General features: G+C 40.6%; 1 protein-coding gene across 2 annotated transcripts in view; it reads right to left on the bottom strand.

Annotated features, from left to right (window-relative positions):
- The window catches only part of UNC13B (unc-13 homolog B), a 208,662-nt gene that overhangs the window by 117,615 nt on the left and 67,642 nt on the right, over nt 1-23,405 (bottom strand). For both annotated transcript variants that reach the window (XM_075560089.1, XM_075560090.1), the window contains exons 6-7: nt 20,099-20,172; nt 15,422-15,479 (exon numbers count right to left, since the gene is read on the bottom strand). In XM_075560089.1, coding sequence (XP_075416204.1) covers nt 15,422-15,479; nt 20,099-20,172 — 132 coding nt within the window. The remainder of the gene's footprint in view (nt 1-15,421; nt 15,480-20,098; nt 20,173-23,405) is intronic.

Genomic DNA, 23,405 nt, shown 5'->3' with positions numbered 1-23,405 from the left:
ACACTTTATGTTGCAGCCATTATGTCAGTCCACATCATGAAGAGTCTTCTTGTTCACGGGCCCTCTACCTTACCAAAAATGGTGTCTTCTTCCAGGGACTGACCCCTCTTGGAAAGCACGCCCTCACTTCAGGTGATTTCTTCCAAAACAGAGTTGTTTGATTTTCTGGAAGTCCACGGTACTTTCAGTGTTCTTCACCAACAACACAATGCAGCTTTTCTTCTGCAGTGTTTCCATTCAGCTTTCAGAGGAATTATTGAAGTTGAAATAGAAGGATCATCCCCATTTAAGAGAAGGAAGACAAAAATTGATGTGTCAGAGAAAACAACATCAAAGGAGAGCGCTCAGAGAAATTGTCAATAGTCAAAGCCGAAATCAGTGGACTAGGAAGGACAAGACAGGCTGAGCAAGCAAGAAGGCAGGCATTTCTGAGTAACTCATGTCAATCCAACTGCTGTCTGTAGCATTATGATTAGCAGCAAGGCTGAACAGATGTAAAGGGCAAGGGAAGAGAAAGCACTCTACTTTGCTAATGTGGATGTAAATTAGGTACACTCTCGATAGTGGACAATTGTGTAACATCTACCAAAATGTTAAATGCATTTTAAATGCACAATGCTTGAGCCCAGCAATCCTACTTCTTGCTGTTTATCCAAACAGAGATAACTCAGTGTGAAATTGTTTACTTAAAGGATCAATGTCAGCATGATGAAAGAAAATAGTGTAAGCAACTTAAAATGCCCATTAATAGCAATTACACATTTAGATGTGCACCCAAAGAGCTGAAAACAGGTACTCTAACAAACGCTATGCATAATGTTAATAGTAGCACTATTCTCAATAGCTAAAAGATGGAAATCACTCAAAAATGCTCATCAACAGATGAATGGATAAGCACAATGTGATACATCCATACACTCGAACATTACAAAAAGTAATTCACTACTGTTGTTCGTTGCGTGCACTTGGTTCCGACTTACAGTAACCTTCTGGACAAAGGAGGGCCCTAGTGGCATAGTGGTTACTAATTGGGCCACTAACTGCAAGGTCAGCAATTCAAACCAACCAAGTGCTCCTTGGGAGAAAGACAGGGCTTTCTACTCTCGTACAGAATGACAGTCTCGGAAGTTCACAGGTAGCTCTACCCTGTGCTGCAGGACCACGAAAAATCTGCAAATGGCTAGAAGTTTGGCTTTGAGTTTATATACAACAGAACAAAGTCTTGCCCTGTCCTACATTATCCTCACAATCACAGTGGTGTTTGAGACCACTGTTGCAGCTACTGTGTCAATCCATCTTGTTCAAGGTCTTCCTCCCTCAAGGCCAATCCTCTGACCACTTTATCAAAGACGATGTCCCCTTTCAGAGACTAGTTCCTCTTGCTATAGTACATAAGGGGAAATATCATCATCGTCGCTCTAAGAGACATTCTGGCTGTACTTTTCCAGATTTGTTCCTTCTTCTGACAGTCCCTGAAATATTCAATATTCCTCACCTTAATTTACAATTATATAATTTAAATGCATTAGTCCTCTTCAGTCTTCCTTCCATCTTTTGCTGTATATGAGGCAATTGAAAATGCCATGCCTTGGTGAGTCAGGTATACCTTAGCCCTCAAAGTGACATCTTCGTTTTTAGCACTACCTTCCATGAGCATTGTGGATTCAAGTAAAATGCAACCCTTGACAACTCCAATCTTTTCTCTGTTTCTCATGATGTTGCCTTTTGGTCTAGTTGTGAGAATTGTGTTTTCTCATACCGCAGGCTGTAGTCCTTGATCTTTTAACAGTAAGTGCTTCAAGTGTTCTTTGCTTTCAGGGAGCTGGTTGTGTCATTGATGTACTGAAGCATGCTACACGTGTAGGTGGACCTTTAAAGCATTGTGCTAAGTGAAAGAAGCCAGACTTTTATGATTCCCTTTGTATGAAACATCCAAACCAAACTCACTGCCATATAATTAATGTTGACTCATAGCGACCCCTGTGGGTTTCCAAGACAGTATCTGTATACGGGAGTAGAAAGCCCATATCCAGGACAGGTAAATCAAAGAGACAGAAAGCAAAATAGTGGTTTCCAGGGGCCAGGAGCGTAGAGAAGTGACTGTTTAATGGATATAAGTCTATACTAATGTTGAGTGAAAAACACAAAATATAGAACAGTATGCACAGCTACTTCTTATAAGAGGAAAAACAAAAATGTATGTGTGGTTTTACAAATAAATAAATTCTTTCTAGAGCAATCCATAATAAAGAGCAATATTATTTGCCCCTGGCAGAAATCGCATAGCTAAAAGATAGGGTAGGAAAAAAACAGCTTGCTTCTTAGAGAATAAACTTTTGTGTCTTTTGAATTAAACCTCACATAAGCTTCCCTTAAAAGGCGGTTGGGGTGGGGTGGGGGCATTCTAGGTACGAGTGAGGAAGCAGCAGAATGATTACAAGGCTTCATGGCAAGAATCAGAATAGGCGGCTCAGGCAAAAGTGGCAAAATGGTGGGAGGGACTGGCACAGGAAGACTAAGCACTCCAGACTTGTGTGGCTTCTAGGCTCTCAAATGCAAAGAGGCTAATAGAGGGAGCTGCAGGCTAGAGGCCAGTTGGCCACACGATCCTATTTTCCTTGAGGACATGTGACCTAAGATCAGTAAGGGAAGGTAATCAGTAACATCGGGCTCACTCTTCTGCTCAGATATGGACCTTTGGAGTAACATTTTCTCTACTACATTTCAGCATAAAACTTTCGATTTCACAACTGATTCAGAGGAGAGAGCATGGTGGGTGACAAGAAAGACAACAGGTATCTGAAGCAAGAGAAAGAACAGACTTCCAAGGGGAGACTGCCAATCTGGGCTAGCTTTGTATGAGGTTAGACTTGACGAAAACCACCACAGAGGGACTCATTTCCTTCAAAGTCAGCAAAGCCAGCGATGACAAGTCAATATCCCTGTATATAATTTGCCATCTTTTAAATCATCGCTTCATACTTTTCATTAGCCAAGGTTCAATCAACACATTCCAATTATCTCCTTTGAAATTCATCTGTAAAACAAAATGTATATGAGTTGCTGATTTGCTCAGTAATCTTCACCCAATTCACAATAAATTGTTGTTGTTTTTAAAGTCATCTCTAAAATAATTTTTCCTGACAAGTCTGCTGGAACCAACTTGATGCCATTCTGACCTTTTGCATCTTCCTAAGCCACCTTGGCACCTTCTTCTCCATCCCCGGGCGTAACTATGCACCTGCTGAGAATCAGTACCAGAGACATGCTCCAGTGGCTCCATTTGTGTTTTTGCTTTCTTCTGACCTGAATCAACATAATGACCCCAAGTTCTTAAAAATTCTTGTTGCACCTTCCCATAATTCCTTCTGGGCCCTAACAAATATGCTCACTCTGGTTTATGTATCCAGTAAGGACAAGGAAATATACGTGCCTTTAGGAGAAGGAAACAAAAAGTTTGTTTTTGTTGAGTGGATAAGCTCCTTTGTATTCAGGGGCTTCAGGTCTCAAAGCCTCACAAGGAAAATCAAAGAAAGTGTAACAATTCTCTCTGGTTGGCATCTATCTGCTAAAGAGTCTTCATTTCAAAGAAGGATTAGCATGAGGATTGTGATGCTTGTAAACTCCCTTATAATATAGCTGACAGTGCTTCAGTTAACTCCAACCTCAATTCTCAGTGGCCTGAATATAACTGTGATGGTATTAATTACAGACACACCCCGGAATCCACAAGCTTAGGAGAAAGCAATTTCCAATCGGAAGGAAAAGGATGCCATCTTCCAGCAAATACTGCAAATTACACTCTCTTTCCACAGTAACTGCTTTCCTCTTTGTTCACAAAGAAGCTGTCTTTCTCAAAAACCCTGGGCATAAACCCGTGAACACCTAATGCAAACTAATAAAACAGAGGTCGAGATTACAGCTCTGCAGATTCCAGAAGAAACCAAAGACTTGATCCCTGCCCCTGGAATTCACCAGTCGAAGAAGAAGAAGAAGGAGAAGAAGGAGGAGGAGGAGGAGGAGGAAGAGGAGCAGGAGGAGCAGCAGCAGGAGGAGGAGGAGGAGGAGGAAGAGGAAGAAGAAGATGAAGAAGAAGAAAAAAAAAACCTGTTTCTTAGGGAGCAATGGAAATTTTAACTAAATGTTTAGAGTACACAGTAGAAAACTATCCTAAAAAATAATGACTGGTGGTGATTCAGGGTATGACCTCCATTATTATGCTCCAAAATTTGCTGTGGTACATGTATTATTACTATTTTTTAATCATTTTATTAGAGGCACATACAACTCATCACAATCCTTACATATATCCATCGTGTCAAGCACATTTGTACATTCATTGCTCTCATCATTCTCAAAACATTTGCTCTCTACCTAAGCCCCTGGCATCAGGTCCTCATTTTTCCCCTCCCTCCCTGCTCCCCTTCCCTCATGAACCCTTGATAATTTATAAATAATTATTTTGTCATATCTTATGGTACATGTATTATTATGCATATATCAAATATTACACGATTGATTTTTTACTTTTTTTTAAGAAAACGTGATATTGAATGATCAGAAAACCAGACTATTAAGAGTAGTTGTCTCAGTGGAGAAGGGAGATTATGAGCATTTTCATTTCACTTCCAACATCGCCCATTTCTGAATTAGTTATTTTTTTATAGTGACTGTTACTTTTTTTTTTAAGTTTATAGACAAACAGTGGGGCATAGGGGCATTTCACACTACACCACGCAAAGTAACCACCAAGAATTCAAAATTAGTGAGAGAAGCAACACATTCCACAGACATAAACCCTTGGAAGTTGCTTAATCTAGTAACAAATATGTGAAAATCACTCCAGGAAGGTGAAATGAGGTCAGAGGAAGTATTCCTATTGTATTTAAGGTCAGAATTTCAGGAAACCAGATCTTTACCATGGAAAGTAACCTAGAGAAATACACATTCAATTCCTGGTGGCTACAATTTTTTTCCCTCTTTTTCTTCTTCTCAATAGTTTTACTGGCACCTAGTCCACATATCTTATAATTAAATAGTTCAATTCATTCGATCATAAGAAGTGTACAATCAAAAAATAAAGAAGTGTACAATCATTACTACAATCAACAAAAATATATAAGAAGAAACCAAGTGGAACACTGATCACTAAGGATTAAATTTCAAACCTAAGCTAGCTCTCGACATTTTGTTGCATTGGAAAGAATAATCAAAAGGTATCTCTGATGCATTCACCAGTATTAAACCTTTCAAATGGTTTATAAGAAACAATGATTGTACCAAGTACATATCCCCTATTGAAAAATTAATACATTTTTAAATAATACAAAAGACTGAAATCAAATTTTAAAAGCATATTTCCTGAATGCCAACATATCTCATAAGATTTTTCCCATCATGAAATGGCTAAGTGGAAAAAAACACAGAAGTTAGAGTCCAAAAGACTGATTTTAACTTCAGTCAGTTCACCAGTTTCTAGATAATATATATAGAAAAATAACTGGTTATGAAACTTGAAAACAAAGACTCTGAACTGCTCTTCATGTTACACAAAGTGACCAACAAAGATTTATAATTAGTGATGAAGCCAATCTTCGGCAACTCTCAACCACTGCACAGCAAAACTGTAACCGTAAGGGCATTGAAGGAACTCTTCAAGCCAATATGATACATATGAAAACTCACAGCAGGGCTGTATATACATACAAGGTTTTGTTTTTTTTAAGGTTGTGGGAAAATTCCGTAATTTTTAATCCAATTTTTCCACTGACATTTTGAAGCCACCTTGTATATGTGTGCACGCGCGCACACACACACACACACACACACACACACACACACACGGGGAAAGTTCCGGAGCTGGAACATTTTTCTTTTCTTTTTTACCATTTCTTTCATGAGGCAGCACTGAATAACAGAAGCTAAAAGCCAGTTGGTTTAAGAGGTGAAATGATCCACTTATTAGCCTTTGACTTTATATTCTGGCTCTAGTGGATGTTAAATTGATAATAAAAGCGCATGTGTCCGTGTTTTAGAGGAGAATGAGGATCGGGAATGAGTTCAATAATCTCTTGGGTCTTCCAGGACCATCTCTGGTACTTGCTTCTCAAGTTTAAGTAAAGAAATTGTTCATGCAAGCTGCCCAAAGACCATGTTAATGTCTGGAAGGGGCCTGCCACTGATTAGCAGCATAGCATTAAAACAGAAATAGAGAGGAGAGATCTTTGTACTCCAAGGACTCATCCTAAGGAGTAAGGATTCATCTACTATATGCGTTCGGGAGGCAGTCTGGTGGTGTCTCACAAAGATAGTCACAGGCTGCTGATCTTGAGATCATGCTCCTAGGCATCTCCACAAATGCAGTGAAACCATGTGTCCAAATAAAATCCTAGATGTGAATACTTACAGTAGTTTAATCATAATTTCCCAAAATGGGAAACAACCAATGGCCTTCAAAGATGAATATGTAAACAAACTATGAGACAATAAAAATGAGTTCTCAAGATACAAAAGGACACGGCAGAATCATAAATACATATTGTAAAATGCGAGAAGCCAGTTTACTAGATTATCCCAATTATATGACAATCTGGAAAAGGTCAAACTAGAAAAAGAGTAAAAGACTGGTGGATGTTGGGGTTCTGGGGAGGGAGAAGCGGTGGATAGGTACACACAGGCAGTTGTAGGGCAGTGAAACTGTTCTGTATGACACCGGAATGGTGGACACATGATGCAGTTGTCAAGATCCAAAGGACTGTCTGACACAAACACTGGTAGCCCTATAGATTTCAGTTAAGAATGATGTATCAATAGTGTCATCAATCACAATCAATGTACCACACAAATGGAATTCAAAATGTTAATAATAGCAGAAACGGGAAGTATGAGGGGGCTTCAAAAAATTCATGGAAAACTCCATCATCTTTTAATCCTATTTTCCCGAGGGTTTTTTTTATTTATCATTTTACTGGGAGCGCTTATAGCGATCATAACATTCCATAGTTCAATCACATCAAGCAGTATTGTACAATTGCTACCACAATCAGTTCTAAAACAATTTCTTTCTTCTTGAACTCCTTGATAACAGCTCCCCTTTATCCCCTCCCTCCCTACTCCCCACCCCTAGGAACCCTTATTTATTTTAATTAATTTATTTATTAATTATCACATCTTACACCAAACAATATATTCATTCACAAACAATTCTGTTGTTTGCTCTGAGTAGGGTCACACAGTCATCAGTGCTGTCAGCTTCCCAACCCCCCACTTCCCATTCCCTCAGGGAACCATTATTCCTGTTACTTTCTGTAGGGTTCTCATCTTGGCTTACATGAATCAAGCTATCTGAATTACACAATGAACATACGCAAGTCTAACATGATTAATGAGGTACAAGAAATAAAAACTAATAGTGAGGGGAGAAAATATTAAAGAACTAGAGGACAATTATGTGTTTCATCAGTGCTATACCGCACCCTGGATTTATCATCCCGTCCATGTGGCCCTTCCTAGAAGGACTGTCCAATTATCTTGGGGTTTGGGTCTCTACTATATCCTCACACTTTCACATTGATTTGATTACTTGTTTTTAAATTTCTGATACTTTTTCCTGTTGACACCTTATGATCACACAGGCTGGTGTGCTTCTGTCATGTGAGCTTTGTAGCACCCGTTAGATGGCCACTTGTCTGATTACAAGCCGTTAAGACCCCAGACACTGTATCTTTTGATAGTTGAGCACTATCAGCATTCTTCACGACATTTGCTTATGTACCCATTTTGTCTTCAGCAATTGTCAGGAAGGCGAGTATCATACAATGCCACATTATTTGAACAAACCATTTTTGTACTTAAGTAAGAGTTAAATAGAACCCCAAAGTCCATCTGCTTCCTTATTGCACGTGCATTTATATACCTATATAAACAAATATACCCATATTTAAGTATTTATATAATTATATATACACCTACTTTTTTCTTCTTTCCTCCTTCTTTTCATTTCCAAGCATTTTTGAGACTCTCATATATTAAAACTATCTGTACTTTCTGCACAATCTCTCTGTGAGCCAAAAACTGCTCTAAAAAATTAAGTTTTGAAAAAAATAATCTAGAATAACTTGACTCTATGTTTTCAGGTCTGGGATAAAAATAAGCATGCATATCTTGGTATATTTTATTATTATAAAGGAATATTCTCTAACAACTATTTGAAAAGTACAATAAAATAAAACAAAACCTTTCGATAAGGCCTGCACAAACCTATTACTAAGAACCACTGTGAAAGTGTGCTTTGTCTTCAGGTTTTTTCCTATGTGTATAGAATTCATTTCTTAGATAATCATGATCATACTACTTAAGTAATGTAGAGTCTTAGTTTTTTAAACTTAGGAACATTTCCCTTATCTTTAAAAGTTATTTAAAGCATACTATTCTATCAAATGAAATATATTATTCACTCTTCCCATTTTTCATGTTGCACTATCACAAACAGAGCCTTCACATCTCTATCCAATTTTTAAAAAATCACTTCCTAGAAATGAAATTACTGAGTTGGAAAAGTACCAATTTACACCCCTAGTAGTGCATATAAGTGCCTTTATCTCATTAATCTTGCTAGATGCTGAGTCATTTCTGATTCATTTTTAATCATGGGCAGCAATACTGCCATTGATAAACAGTGTTGGCAAAGGGGACATATATAAAGACTGGAAATGATAGGAAGTTCTAGAACTTAATAGTAGTAAGACTTTTGGGTGTACCAACAGTGCACTGCTGCATTCTTTGATAGTTCAGTAAATATCATCCTTAATGAAGACTGAATTTTGATTACCTCCAAGAGTTTAGCTCTGTGTGGAAAGGGTACAGGCCATGTTATCTCTATCAACTTCTAATTATGTACATCCTTATGGCTAAATGTTCACATGGTAATGTTGCCTCAAGTCAGATCTGAATAAAATATGCAGACCAGATGACACAGCCTCAGGATATCTCTATATACTTGGGAGCAAAAATATATCCATATATAAAAAGACTGGACTACACATCAGGCCACCATGTAAGCATGATGTGCTGAGGTTCAAGCAGGCAAAAAAACCCAGCATGTTATCTGCCTCCAACCTGCAGTAGAGGAAACATCAAAATAAATATCCTTTGAGAGGTAATGAGATGGTTCTGTGATGATAGTTCACACATACTTATGGGATTATAAAGAGACTTTTCCCCAGCTTTGTCTCCCCCAAAGACATGTCAAACATTAGAACATTAGAGGCTATTTGCCAGCATAGAGGGGGTGGGGTTAGATGCTTAGAGACATCCTCCCTGAAGGCAGTCAGTTGCCAGACAACTGTCTGGTCCCACCACAAGAGGGGCCCACTCCCTGCTGTTAAAGACAACGGGCTACTCCTCCCTAAAGGCTTGTGACCATTAGCGTGGTCCCTGTAGGTGGGGTTTACTACTGATGGTTTCAGGTCAAACTTGCTCAGTGACATCCAAAGTTGAGGCTGTCATCCTGAATCTAGCATCCGTCCATCTTGTCACATGTATACCACCAATCCTTCCTCTCCCTATTGCATGTATATCCCTAGATTGTCCCCCTCTCATTACTGTATAACCTATAGTGCAACCCCTTGCTGTGACTTATGTCTTACCTGCAATTAGTAGGCTTACACGCCCCCCCCCCCAACGGTATATAGGCCTGGGTTAACAATAAAGAGCGCTCTCAGGCTCCTCTTGGCCTCTCTTCAGTTCCACCTCTCCTCTCTGGTCCTCACTCCCCTGTTCTCCTTCCCCTCTCCCTCTCTCCACGTGGACCACCAAGCGGGGCTGAAGTGAGATGCTACCATGAAATGTGTCTGACTCCACTATTTCAATCTCTCTTTTATCTCTCATGCTCTCTATGACTTTAATATAAAATTTATATATCTCAATCATACAATTATACTTACTGAACCCGTGATTAGTTGTGGGGGGCTGGCATACCCCGCCCCCCGCTCACTGCCATTGAGTCAATTCTGACTCACAGCAACACTATAGGTCAGGGTAGAACTGCCACTGTGGGTTTCTGAGACTGGGACTCCTTCCCAGGAGCAGCAAGCCTCTTCTTTCTCCCTCCCAGCAGCTGGTGGTTTCAAACTGCTGACCTTGCTGTTAGCAGCCCAACACATAACCACTACGCCACCAGGGATCCTGGCAATGATCATTCTAATGAGTTACTGATTGCTTACTGTGCTCCAGGTACTGTGCTAAGTACTTTATGCCAAATTATACTCAAAACAGCTCTATGTCCCATTTTATAAATGACGAAAAGTATCTTGCTCAAGATTACACAGCTAATAAGGAGTGAAAGTTGGGGTTTGAAATCTAATATGCCTCTCTTCTTTCAAAATCTATGTTCTTAACCACCAAGTACTATTGCTTCGCTATCTGAGAGCTTAATGCTAATAATGGAGACACTGGCATGTAAATGCTACATATTTTGTAGAAAAATTCAAAGGTTCTTTGTGTTCTTATTTTTACTCTAGGTACATAAGCTAATACTGAAAAACTCAAAATTACATAAGATATAGGATATGCTTTTTAACTTCTTCTTATTTTTGGCAGTTTTTTTGTGTAGTCAGCTATTACATCTATATTGGATGTCCTTAGGTCTTTGAAAGTGGTGACAGGTACAAAGGTAACGAATGCACAGAGATTGTTTGAATTTTATCCTTGTTTTCTGAGCAACCATATATGTACATACAGTATGGGTCACCCCTTGCTGCATTTTTTTAGTCTCGTGAGAATGCACACATCTGCTGCTCCCATCTCCTTTATTTCTGATACCCAATTTTGCTAGAGTGGCCAAGGTGCATGTTTCCTGAAGCCCAGGCCACAGATGCACTTGTAAATCTTAATGGTCTATTCTCTGGTCATCTCTATTCACTAACAGCAGAATGAGCCTTCTTATCACCCTTCCTTCTGGGGGCCATTCCCAGACCAGGCTGGAGAGGAAAAAAGCACAAACGATTATGGGAGAAGAAAAGCAGTAGTTCTGTATACAAATTGTAACTTTACTCATTACTAAATATATTTATTTGACTCCAATTCCTATCTTCTTCCAGGGTGCTCAGAGCAGATAGATAGATAGATAGATAGATAGATAGATAGATAGATAGATAGATAGATAGATAGATAGATAGATAGATAGATAGATAGATATAGACTCCTCCCGCCCCTCTTCCATCTTCATAACAACTTCTTCATCAGCACTATCTTGTGAAATCTGTTACTATTAGGTGCTATCGAGTCAGTTCCAAATCATAGTAATTCTATGTACAACAGAATGAAACCCTGCTCAGTCCTGGGCCATCCTCACAATCATTGCTATGTGTAAGTCCATTGTTGAAAACGCAGGGTCGAGGTCTGGGAGGCTGGCCCCAGCACCATAAATTAAGTGGATTCCTGCCCCTCCCCCGAAAAGAATTTGTTCCAAAGGACGACATTGACTCTGCAGTTCCGGGAGATAGACATATCTGATCAGAGCACACGGGAGCAGATGAAGGGGCAGGAGGAGAGAGTGGAACACAGCCTGGCCCACCAGGCCGTGAGGATGATGTTCCTGAGTAGAGCAGCCAGTCCACAGAGAGAATAACATGGCTGGCCCCACTATGAGACATGACGCCCCTCACTGACCCATGGCGCTATAGGGGACAGCACCGGAGACACAGTGTGGGAATTGCACCTGACCTGATCCCACCACACCGAGGCAAATCACTGGGGGAGTGCAGCAGAACAGCAAGGGAATGGAGTGGCAAGGTCCCCAGGGAATGCTGAAAGTGGACTTTGGGGCCAGGGCGTGGTGCCCCAACAGACTGGACTGGAAAACGCTCCTAAGGGCCAGCAAACGATCCCTGAACTAACTACAAGCTTTTCTCTTGTGAACTGTTTTGTTTTGTTCTTTGCCAGTGGTTTGTTTTTGTTGTTTTGTTGTCTGGTTGTATACTGTTGCTTTGTTTTCCTCTGTCTTGTTTTCGTGCATGTTAGTGTCTCCACAGGTCTGTCTGAATAGGACAGGCTGGATGAACTATCTGGAGGAAAAACAACGGGACCAACAGTTCCGGGGGGACTTGGGGTGGGGGGGGAGGGGGGGTAAGGAAGTGGTGTTAACAAACACTGGGACAAGGGAACAACATGGGACCCAAAATGGTAGAGACGGGGGAGTGGCAGGCCTGGTGGGGAATGATCAAGGGTAAGGTTGCTTAGAGAAGAGGTATACTCTAGCCCAGGTGGTGACGAAGCATGGTAGTAGGGCAGGAGGAAAGTCAAGGGAGATGGAGGAAAGAGCTAGGAGTCAAAGGGCATTTATGGAGGTTTAGACAAAGACATGTACATGCAAATATACAGAGGAGGATGGAGAAATAGATCGATGTGTCTATATTTATAGGTTAAGTATTAAGGTGGCGGAAGGACCTTGGGCCTCTACTCAAACACTCCCTCAATGCATGAATACTTTCTTTTATTAAATTGGAACTCTATGATGCTCACTCTCCCAACACAACTGCTGAAGCCAAAGTGGGTGAACAAGTAAATATGGTGAAGAAAGCTGATGGTGCCCGGCTATCAAAAGAGATAGTGACTGGGGTCTTAAAGGCTTGAAGATAAACAAGCGGCCATCTAGCTCAGAAGCAACAAAGTCCACATGGAAGAACACACCAGCCTGTGTGATCACGTAGTCCTGAAGGGGTCAGTTATCAGGCATCAAAGAACAAAAAATCATATCATTGGCTGCACACCTCCATGATAGGATCGCTGAAGACAAATGGGTGTATAAGCAAATGTGGCGAAGAAAGCTGATGGTGCCCGGCTATCAAAAGAGATAGTGTCTGGGGTCTTAAAGGCTTGAAGGTGAACAAGCGGCCATCTAGCTCAGAAGCAAAAAAGCCCACATGGAAGAAGCACAGCAGCCAGTGCGATCACGAGGTGCCAAAGGGATCAGGTATAAGGCATCATGCAAAAAAAAAAAAAAGATATATGTGTGTATATTATATATGTGTGTGCATGTATGTATATGTATATATATACCACATTGAATGAAGGGGGAAGTGCAGAGTGGAGACCCAAGGCCCAAGTGTCGGCCAATGGAGATCCCTTCATAGAGGGGTTTAGGAGAGGAGATGGGTCAATCAGGGTGCGAGGTAGTACCGATGAAGAACACAGCTTTCCCCCAGATCCTGGATGCTTCCTCCCCCCAACTACCATGATCTGAATTCTACCTTGCAGGGCTGGATAGGGCAGAGGTTGTACACTGGTACATATGAGGGCTGGAGGCACAGGGAATCCAGGGTGGATGATACCTTGAGGACCAGGGGTGTGAGGGGCAATGCTGGGAGAGTGGAGGGTGAGTGGGTTGGAAAGCGGGAACTGATTACAAGGATCTACATGTGACCTCCTCCCTGGGAGAAGGACGGCAGAGAAGTGGGGGGGGGGGAGGGAGACTCCGGATAGGGCAAGATATGACAAAATAACGATGTATAAATTACCAAGGGCACATGAGGGAGGGGGGAGCGGGGAGGGAAGGGGGTAAAAAAAGAGGACCTGATGCAAAGGGCTTAAGTGGAAAGCAAATGCTTTGAGAATGATTGGGGCAGGGAATGTATGGATGTGCTTTATACAATTGATGTATGTATATGTATGGATTGTGATAAGAGTTGTATGATCCCCTAATAAAATTATTTTTAAAAAAAAGAAAGAAAGAAATCGCAGGGTCAATCCATCTTCTTGTTAGTCGTTCTCTTTTTCACTGACCTTTTACTTTACCAAGCAGGATGTTCTTTACCACTGACTGGTCTCTGCTGATAACAGGTTCAAAGTACAGGAGACTCCTTCCTCATGTCAAAGCCTCACTAACTGTACTTCTTCCAAGAAAAGTTTGTTCATTCATCCTTCAGTCCACGATAGCTAATTATTCGTAGGAAACACCTCCATTCAAATGTAGACAAATGGTGGACATTAGTACTATACTTTATTTTCTTAGACTCCCCATTGCTTCCTGAGAGATGGGGATTTGCAGCAAGTTACTCAATCTCTCTATGACTCCATTTCCTCATATGAATAATGGGAACACAATAAGATTTACTGCTTAGCATTTTCATGAAGATTAAATAATCTTTTTAGCTTTCAGAACACATGGCACACTATAAAAACTCAATATATGTTAGCTCCTATGATTTTTATTATTGCTAGGATTACTACAATAATTACTACCACTATCACCACCACCTTCCATCTGTAGTTGATTGAGTTTGATTCAGAAAAACTACACAATACAAAAGAAACACACACACACATACACATCCCAAGATAAAATAGTGAGATAAAACAGATTCTAAGTCAATCCTTCAATGTCTCTTCAAGTCGTTTTGAGAAAAACTGAAGAAAAGGTAGTAATATTCCAACAAAGCCTGAATCAAGAAAGACTGAGTTGTGGACAGGAAAAATGACAGGTTTTTTCCAGCAGTTACTCATTTATCAAATTTTACTGAGGTTCCTTGTGAAACAAGTATTATACCAAATGCTAGAAATAAAAACATACAACAGAAACCTGAAAGAATGATTATGTTCTAAAACTCAAAGTCATAAAAAGACCAGGCTTACAGGGCAGATACAGACTAATAGAACCCTTTAGGTCTGGAAATGAATTTACCTCCAGGGCTCAATTTTCAGCCAAACAATATACAGGTCTCTAAGGGGAGCCACAACACGTGTGAGCTATGCACCCCCTTAGAATGATCAACCACCTGAGATCAGAAAAGCAGCATTTGCCCAAGGACAAAGTTCAGAAGGGTTCGGAAAGAAGGGGGACTGGAAACAGGGAACAGGAAGAAGGGAGACAAGAGATGATAACACCTTGAGGGGACTGCAATGAATGAGAGGGGACAAGATGTGTATGAGCTGTTGAAAGCTCCAATCAATTCACAATGGAAAGGTTAAAAGAGAGAGAAAGAGGCACGTTTTTGTCAAGGAAATATACATAGAATACAATATTTGTATTCCATTTGGTTGTAAGATGAATGATGTGCTGGGTCTGGGCAAGCACAGTGGAGAGGTGCATAACCTAGACTTTGTAGATGGGGGAAATAGCAGGAAGATTTCCCAGAAGTCTGGATTTTACAAAAAGGCTTATTACCCCTGGGGTAATAGCTAGTAAAGGGAAAAAAAGCATGAGGCCCATTGCCCTCCCTACAGCCATCCATAACCAAGAGACCCCATCTAAAGCTAACTGACCGCTAATAGTTGGAGGTAAGGGCCTGAACAGGTATGCTTCTGGAAAACCTTCTGTCTCCAGACACCACATCCCTAACCACTCCCAACTCAAAATATGGCAAGAACTGACACTGACGGCTGAGATGAAGAAAATGGGCTTAGGGATACATTTCTCACTTACAACACTGGGCGGCAGCAGTGGGCAACAGCTTCCTTGGTTCCTCTTCTTGCACGGAATACTAGAAGAAAAAAACAAAATATATTTATATATACACACACACACACAACAAGAGGCCCTAGTCAAATAGAGAAGAAAAAATCACTGCCCCTCATAAAAATTGTCTAACTTTTTATTGAACAGAAACAGACATGCTCTGCTCTCTCCCTCTGTGATTCTGACAGAGAAATGAGACAGACTGAAGCTGAGGAGCAGCGAGGCTGCTCTGACCAGGGGCACCCAGGCACCTCCCAGTCCTACCAGGCAGTATACAGGGCTGGGCATAGAAGTCTTACAGAATTGATTCGCTGTAGCTAGTGTAGACAATTTCCCGATTTGAGTGATGTAACTGAAAGCCTCTCTTGAAGCTGTCTCATCTTTAAAAAACGTAGTACTCTTCTTCCCCTCACACGGTCACATGAGAAGTAAATAAAATAAGCTATTTAAGTGTGTATCAGAGTATCTTTTTATCCATCATATTTCCCTTTCCTACTACCTACTTCTACTGTACCCTCTTCAACTTACTCATCCAATGAACAAAGACAGACGTACTGGAGCCATAAGAAAAGGTCAGAATCAAGTGCACGTCTTGAAGACGAGCAGGATGTGGAAAGGCAAAACAAAAAGTGGAAGGCATGAGAAAATTATTGGAAATCTGTGGACAAGGGAATCTAGTGGGACTCATTTGGTTCGGAGTCCATTGGAAAGGCAGGAAAGACAACTTGACCAAGTGACTTGCAAATGAGACTCTTATTTGAGATCCTAAGCAAGTCAGTGTCTCTCTCAAACTAGCAACAAATGGCACAAATAAATGGAACAAATGTTTACCAAGTGCCTATTTGGTTCCACTAGATTCCCATTTTCTTTTTTAGTCTATTAACCTTATTTACTATAACTCTGATTCTTTACATTGATCGTCCTTTCTCATATTTCTTAACTAGAACTAAACTATTTTTATTAAGATTCTTTGCTGTTGTTGATAATAAAAATCACCTTCCAACTTACTCAAGTATATATTTTATGAGTAAGAAGTTTTATATGCCTTCTGTATGCCAGACATTATTTTTTCTTTAAATACTTTTACTGGGGGCTCTTACATCTCTTATCACACTCCATACATTCCTCCAGTGTATCGAGCACATTTGCACATATGCCACCATCATTTTCAAAGCATTTTCTTCCCACTTGAGCCCTTGATAGCTGCTCCCCATTTCTTCCCCCTCTGTCCCCCACTCAAACTTCTTCATAAACCCTTCATAAGTTATAGATTATTTTTTCCATATCTTACATCATCCTCCATTGCCCCTCACCCACTTTTCTGTTATTCTTCCCCTTGGGAGGGGGTTCTAGTTTGATCTTTGTGATCAGTTCCCCTTTTCTTCCCCCACCCTTCCCTAATCCTCCTGGTATCTAATTGTCCTTGTTGGCCCTGAGGGATTTATCTATCCTGGATTCCCTGTGCTGTGCGCTATTATATGTAGCTGTGTGCATGCTCTGATCTAATCCGATTTGTAAGGTAGAATTGAGGTCATGATAGTGGGGTCAACCAAGCACCAAAGAACTAGACAAAAGTTGCGTGTTTCATTGGTGCTACACAGGACCCCAACTGGCCCATCTCTCCCTTGTGACCCCTCCATGAGGGGATGCCCAATTTTCTACAGATAGGCATTGGGTCTCCACTTCAATGGCCCCCTCGCCCCATTCACCTTGGGTATGGGGGTTTATTCTGGGTTTTAGATGCCTGATCCCATCAACAACTCATGATCACACAAGCTGGTGTGCTTATTCTGTGTGGGCTTTGTTGCTTCTGAGCTGGATGGCTGCTTGTTTATCTTCAAGCCTCTAAGACCCCAGATGCTATATGTTTTGATAGCTGAGTACCGTCAGCTTTCTTCACCACATTTGCTTATGCACTCATTTTGTCTTCAGTAATCATGTCAGGAAGGTGAGCATCACAGAATTCCGGATTATTAGAACAAAGTGTTCTTGTGTTAAGGGAGTATTTGAGTTGAGGCCCAATGTCCATCTGCAACCTTAATTCTTAACATATAGATCTGAGTACATAGTTCTATTCCCACTCATTATACACACACACACACACACACACGCCTGTATTTAGGCCTCTGTAAATGTCCTTTGCCTCCTGATTCTTTTCTCTACTTCCTTTTTACTTCCTTCTTATCCCACCATCATGTTCAGCCTTCATTCAGGTTTAGTAATTCCTCGCTGCTACATTGCCCCACTAGGCTAGATTCCCATTTTCTGATAGCCAGCATGTGCACAAGTAAACAGCATTATTGCCTTTCTCCTCTACCACTAATAACAAAAACAAAAAAATCATGTATCGTTCTCTCTTTCCCGTTCGTATCTGATGCCCAGGCTGAGTTGACTGTGTTATCTTCTCTGCACCACACTCCTCTGCGAAGATGACAAGTTACAACAGCAGGACCGAGCAATGTGACATCTCAAGAGTCCTAAGAAGAGCCTTCTGCTCACTTATACGGCGGGGTGGGTAGGGGAATGGGAAAAGTTCCTTGGTACAAGAACCCTTCCTAATAGTATAGAGCTATATTGTCTATCATCAATTCAGCCACTCTGGGAACACAGGAGGAATGAGAAAATGGGGAAGAACTAATTAATTCTCATGTGGAAAAGTCCCTTTTCTTTAATGCAATCTAAATTCTTTCATTTAAAAAAAAATAATTCTATTAGGGGCTCATATAACCTCTTATCACAATCCATACATATATCAATTATGTCCAGCACATTCGTGCATATGTTGCCATCATTCTCAAAACACCTGCTTTCTACTTGAGCCCTTGGCATCTGCTCCTCTTTTTCCCCTCCCTCCCCGCTTCCCCCTTCCCTCTTCCCCCTTAATATTTCATAAATTATTATTATTTTGTCATATCTCACACAATCCAACATCTCCTTCACCCACTTCTCTGCTGTCCATCCCCCAGGGAGGAGGTTATATGTAGACCTTGTAATCTGTTCTCCCTTTCTCCCTCACCTTCCCTCCATCCTCCCAATATCACCACTCTCTCCACTGGTCCTGAAGGATTCATCTGCCCTGGATTTCCTGGATTTCCAGTTCCTATCTGTGCCAGTGAGCATCATCTGGTCCGGCCAGATATGTAAGGTAGAATTGAGATCATGATAGTAGGGGAAGGAAGCATTCAAGAACTAGAGGGAAATTGTATATTTCATCATTGCTACACTGCACCCTGACTGGCTTGTCTCCTTCCTGCAGCCCTTCTGTAAGGGGATGTCCAATTTCCCACAGATGGGCCCTGGGTCCACACTCTACACTCCCCCCCATTCACAATGCTATGGTTCTTTTTGGTCTTTGATGCCTGATCCCTGATCCCTTGGACACCTTGTGATCTCACAGGCTGGTGTGCTTCTTCCATGTGGATTTTGATGTTTCTCAGTTAGATGGCCCCTTGTTTATCTTCCAGCCTATGGGACCCCAGATTCTATCTATTTTAACAGCCAGGCATGTTCAGCTTTCTACACAGCATTTGCCTTTGCACCTGCTTTGTCTTCAGCGTTCATGTCAGGGTAGGCTGGTGTGCTTCTTCCATATGGGCTTTGTTGTTTCTTATCTAGATGGCCGCCTTTTTATCTTCAAGCCTTTAAGATCCCAGACACTACATCTTTTGATAGCCGGGCACCATCAGCTTTCTTTGCCACTTTTGCTTATGCACCCTCTTTGTCCTCAGCGATCGAGTCAGGACAGGTTGGTGTGCTTCTTCCATGTGAGTTTTGTTGTCTCTCAGCTAGATGGCTGCTTACTTATCTTCAGGTCTTTAAGACTTCAGGTGCTATCTTTTGGTAGCTGGGCACCCTCAGTTTTCTTCACCCCATTTGCTTGTGCACCCATTGTCTTCAGCGACTTCAGGTGCTGTATGTTTTAGTAGCCAGGCAACATCAGCTTTCTTCATCACGTTTGCTTGTGCACCTATTGTCTTCAGTAACTTCAGGTGCTTTATCTTTTGGTAGCCGGGCACCATCAGCTTTCTTCACCATATTTGCTTGTGCACCCATTGTCTTCAGCAATTGTGCCAGGCAGGTGAGCATCTCAGATTGCTGAATTGTTAGAACAAAGTGTTCTTGTGTTGAGGGAGTACTTGAGCAGGGGCCCACTGTCCATCTGTTTTCTTAATACCCAACCTATAAATATATGTACATAGATCTATTTCACCCTTGTGTATATAAATATATTTACATCTTTATATGCCTGTATTTAAATCTCTATGACTACCCTTTGCCTCCTAATTCTTTCCTCTATTTCTTTCTACTTTCCTCTTGTCTCACTATCATGTTCTGCCTTCATTTGGGTTTTAAGAATTCTGCCTGGTTACATTGCCCTTGATCCAGCCCTGCCAGACTTCCCACACCCTCTTTGACACTAATTTTGGATCACTTGTTGTCCCTGGGCTTGTTAACTCACTTCCTTTCCCCTGCTTCCACTACTTCCATGTCCCTCCGGAACTGTCATCCCGTTGTTCTCTCTTCTGGCAATTCTTTCATTCTTTAGGAAGCCAGCGTCCTCTTGGACCTCTAACTCTCCTCATGGACAAGGTACAAATATACCAGTAGATTCCCTATCACACTACATAACAAGTCCATTTTTACCTCATTGTCAGTCCCCAAGGCATTGAGTTGCTCCAGTTTGTAAGTCCAATATCTAGCTTCCTCTTCTGGGATATCTATAACAAAAGAGAAGCAAGAACCACATGAACAAATTATTTTAATCACTAGCAGACAATACTGTATTTGGTGAAAAGAATAAAGCTAAGAGAGTAGGTTAATTTTCCTAGTGGTTTGGTTGCTACCAAATTATCTCGAACCTCACCCCACACCAAACTATTATTCCCACTTTTCAATTTTTCAAATGAGGAAACTGAAGCTCCCAGAGATTAAATAATCTGGTCAAGGTCACTCAGCTCCTAAATAGTTAAGCCAGGATTCAAACCATAGCCAGTATGATTCAAAAAATTTATTAGTGCTTTACAGCCATGCTACAGAAGAACATTGTGCTTGCTAAAGTAGAGGAACAGCAAAAACAAAGAAAGGCCCTCAACAAGATATATTGACAGAGTAGCTGCAACCACAGGCTCAAATTTAAGAACAATTGTGGTGAAGGCACAGGACTGGGTAGTGTTTCACTCTGTTATCATTATGAGTCGGAACCAATTCAATGGCACTTAACAACAACAACAAATCTTAAAAATCTCATTTTTAAAAATCAAATACAGGTATATGCATATCTTCAACACAAAACAGAAGCACTGAGGCAATATATGGATCAGATCAACTTAGAAAACATTTACATAGATCTGCTTTTAGGCTAGTTTAATTATAAAAGTCCCTGTTTCTTTAAGAGTAGGAGTGTTGGGGCTGGGGGATGGTGGTGGTGGTAAGACCAAATGTAAGACAGAAATGATGAAGTAAAATCTCTAAGCCTAAATTTAAATAGAAAGTAAAAGTATGAATTAATGAGATCTTTTATCATTTATAAATGGTTTTTCTTTCTTCCTACTCTGCCCAATAGTAGTGTACTATCCCTAGCATCCACATTATGGTTCTGAAATACCAATTGCCAGCAAAGATGGCCTAGGATTCTTAAAGAATAGGGCAGGAAATGTCAGGTCATTGTTATGGCTTCAGCAATTTAAACAACTTATTGAATCTCCCAATCCTCCCTGCCATAGAGTCAATTCCAACTCATAGCTACCCTATAGGGCAGGGTAGAATTGCCCCTGTGGGTTTCAGGTACTATAACTTTTTACTGGTGCATTTAGTTCATTAATATTCAGTGAAATTATTGATATGTGTTACTGTCCTTTTGCTTTATATATGTTTTGTGTTTGTATGAATACTGTTTAGTTTCTTTGTTATTCCTGTCCTTTTTTCTTGCTTTGGGTATTGCTCTGTGTGTTCGTTTTTGTGAGCAATTGTCTTATGTGTTGGTTTCAGGTTTGTGTGTTCTTGCTGTTGGGTTTTTTGGCACAGTACTTCACCGAGTATTTTTTTTGTAGTGGTGGTAGTTTTTGTGAATTCTTTTAGTTTCTCCTTGTCTTGGAATAATTTTATTTCTCCCTATTGGATTGATAATTTTGCTGGATACAGGATTCTAGGTTGAAAATTTTTTCCTCCAGTACTCTGTATATGGCATTCCATTGCCTTCTTGCCTGCATAGTTTCTGCTGAGAAATCTGAGATTATTCTCATTGCTGACCCTTTATTAGTAATTGATCTTTTTTCTCTGGCTGCTCTTAGAATTTTTTCATTGTTTGATAATGTGTTTATGCCATGTATTAGGGCCTCCTAAGTTTGTAGCTATTTTTTTCATTGATCATCTTTACTATTGTAGGTTTATACTTAGGTCTTTAATCCATCCTGAATTTGGATCCACAATCAATGCTGATAGTGATACCAAAAGGGTAGGGGGAAGAGGGGTAGAGGAAGAGAGAAAGGGGGAACCTATCGCAATGATCAACACATAACCATACACCCCTCTACAGGGGGAAGAACAACAGAAAACATGGGGGAAGGGAGACACCGGTCAGTGTGAGAGATGAAAATAATAACAATGAAAAAAAAAAGATTACCTGATGCCAAGGGCTTAAGTGGAGAGCAAATGCTTTGAAAATGATGAGGGCAATGGATGTACTTTACACAACTGATGTATGTATGGATTGTGATGAGAGTTGTATGAGCCAATAATAAAACGTTAAAAAATGAAAATAATAACAATGTACAATCTATCAGGGGATTATGAGGGTGGGGGATATGGAGGAAGGCGGAAAGAGCTGATACCAAAGGCTCAATAGAAAGTAAATGTCTGGAAGAGAATGAGGGAAACATATGTACAAACATGCCAGATTCAATTGATGTATGGATTTTGATAAGAGTTGTACAAACCCCCAACAAAATGATTTTTTTAAAAGAGAGAGATCAAATGACACATTGCATTGGGTAAATCTGTGGCACAAAACCTATTTAAAGTGTTCAAAAGCAAGGATGTTACTTTGTGGACTACGGTCACCTGGCCTGAGTCATGGTATTTTCAATCGTCTCATTTGCATGTGAAAGTTGGACACTGAGTATGGAAAACTGAAGAAGAATCTATGCATTTTAATTACAGTGCTGGCAAAGAATACTGAAAGTACCATGAATTGAAATTAGTCAGAATGATCCTTAGAAGGATGGTGAGTCTTCTTCTCACATGCTCTGGGCATGCTTTTACCTGGAAAAGGTAAAGGTAAAAGGTAAAGTAGAGGCAGAGCAAAAAGAGGAAGACTCTTGACAGGAAGGATTAAGACAGTGGCTGTAACAATGGGCTCAATGCATGACAACAGTTGTGAAGATGGCACAGGACCAGGCAGTGTTTGGTTCTGTTGTACACAGGGTTGACTATGCGTCAGAGATGACTCAACAGTAGCTAACAACATGATTTCACATGGAGTAAGGTATGGGTTATGGTTCACACCTCTGCACATGGATATTCAATTTTGACACCATCATTTGTTGAAGAGGCTTTTTTCCCTCCATTTAATGTGTTTTGGCTCTTGTCAAAAAGTAGTTGTCTGTAGGTGGGTAATTTCTGGGTTCTCAATTCTGTTCCATTGGTCTATACATCTCACACTGTACCAGTATCAGGCTTCGACTATTGGAACTGCATAGTATGTTCTGAGATAGGGAAGAGGGCTCCTACTTTGCTCTTCTTTAGTAGAGCGTGGCTTATCCTGGGTCTCTTTCCTTTCCATATGAAGTCAGTGATAAGTTACTCCATTTCTTTAAAGAATGATGCTGGGATCTGGATCAGAATTGCATTATATTTATAGATCACTTTGGGTCATATTGACATTGTCACAATGCCGAGTCTTCCTATCTATGAACATGGAACATTCTTCCATTTATGTAAGTCTCTTTTGGTT

Source organism: Tenrec ecaudatus, chromosome 10 (genome assembly GCF_050624435.1).
Source record: "Tenrec ecaudatus isolate mTenEca1 chromosome 10, mTenEca1.hap1, whole genome shotgun sequence".
In the NCBI taxonomy this organism is placed as follows: Eukaryota; Metazoa; Chordata; class Mammalia; order Afrosoricida; family Tenrecidae; genus Tenrec; species Tenrec ecaudatus.
Note: the sequence above shows the minus strand (reverse complement) of the source record. Positions and strands in the feature narration are given on the sequence as shown.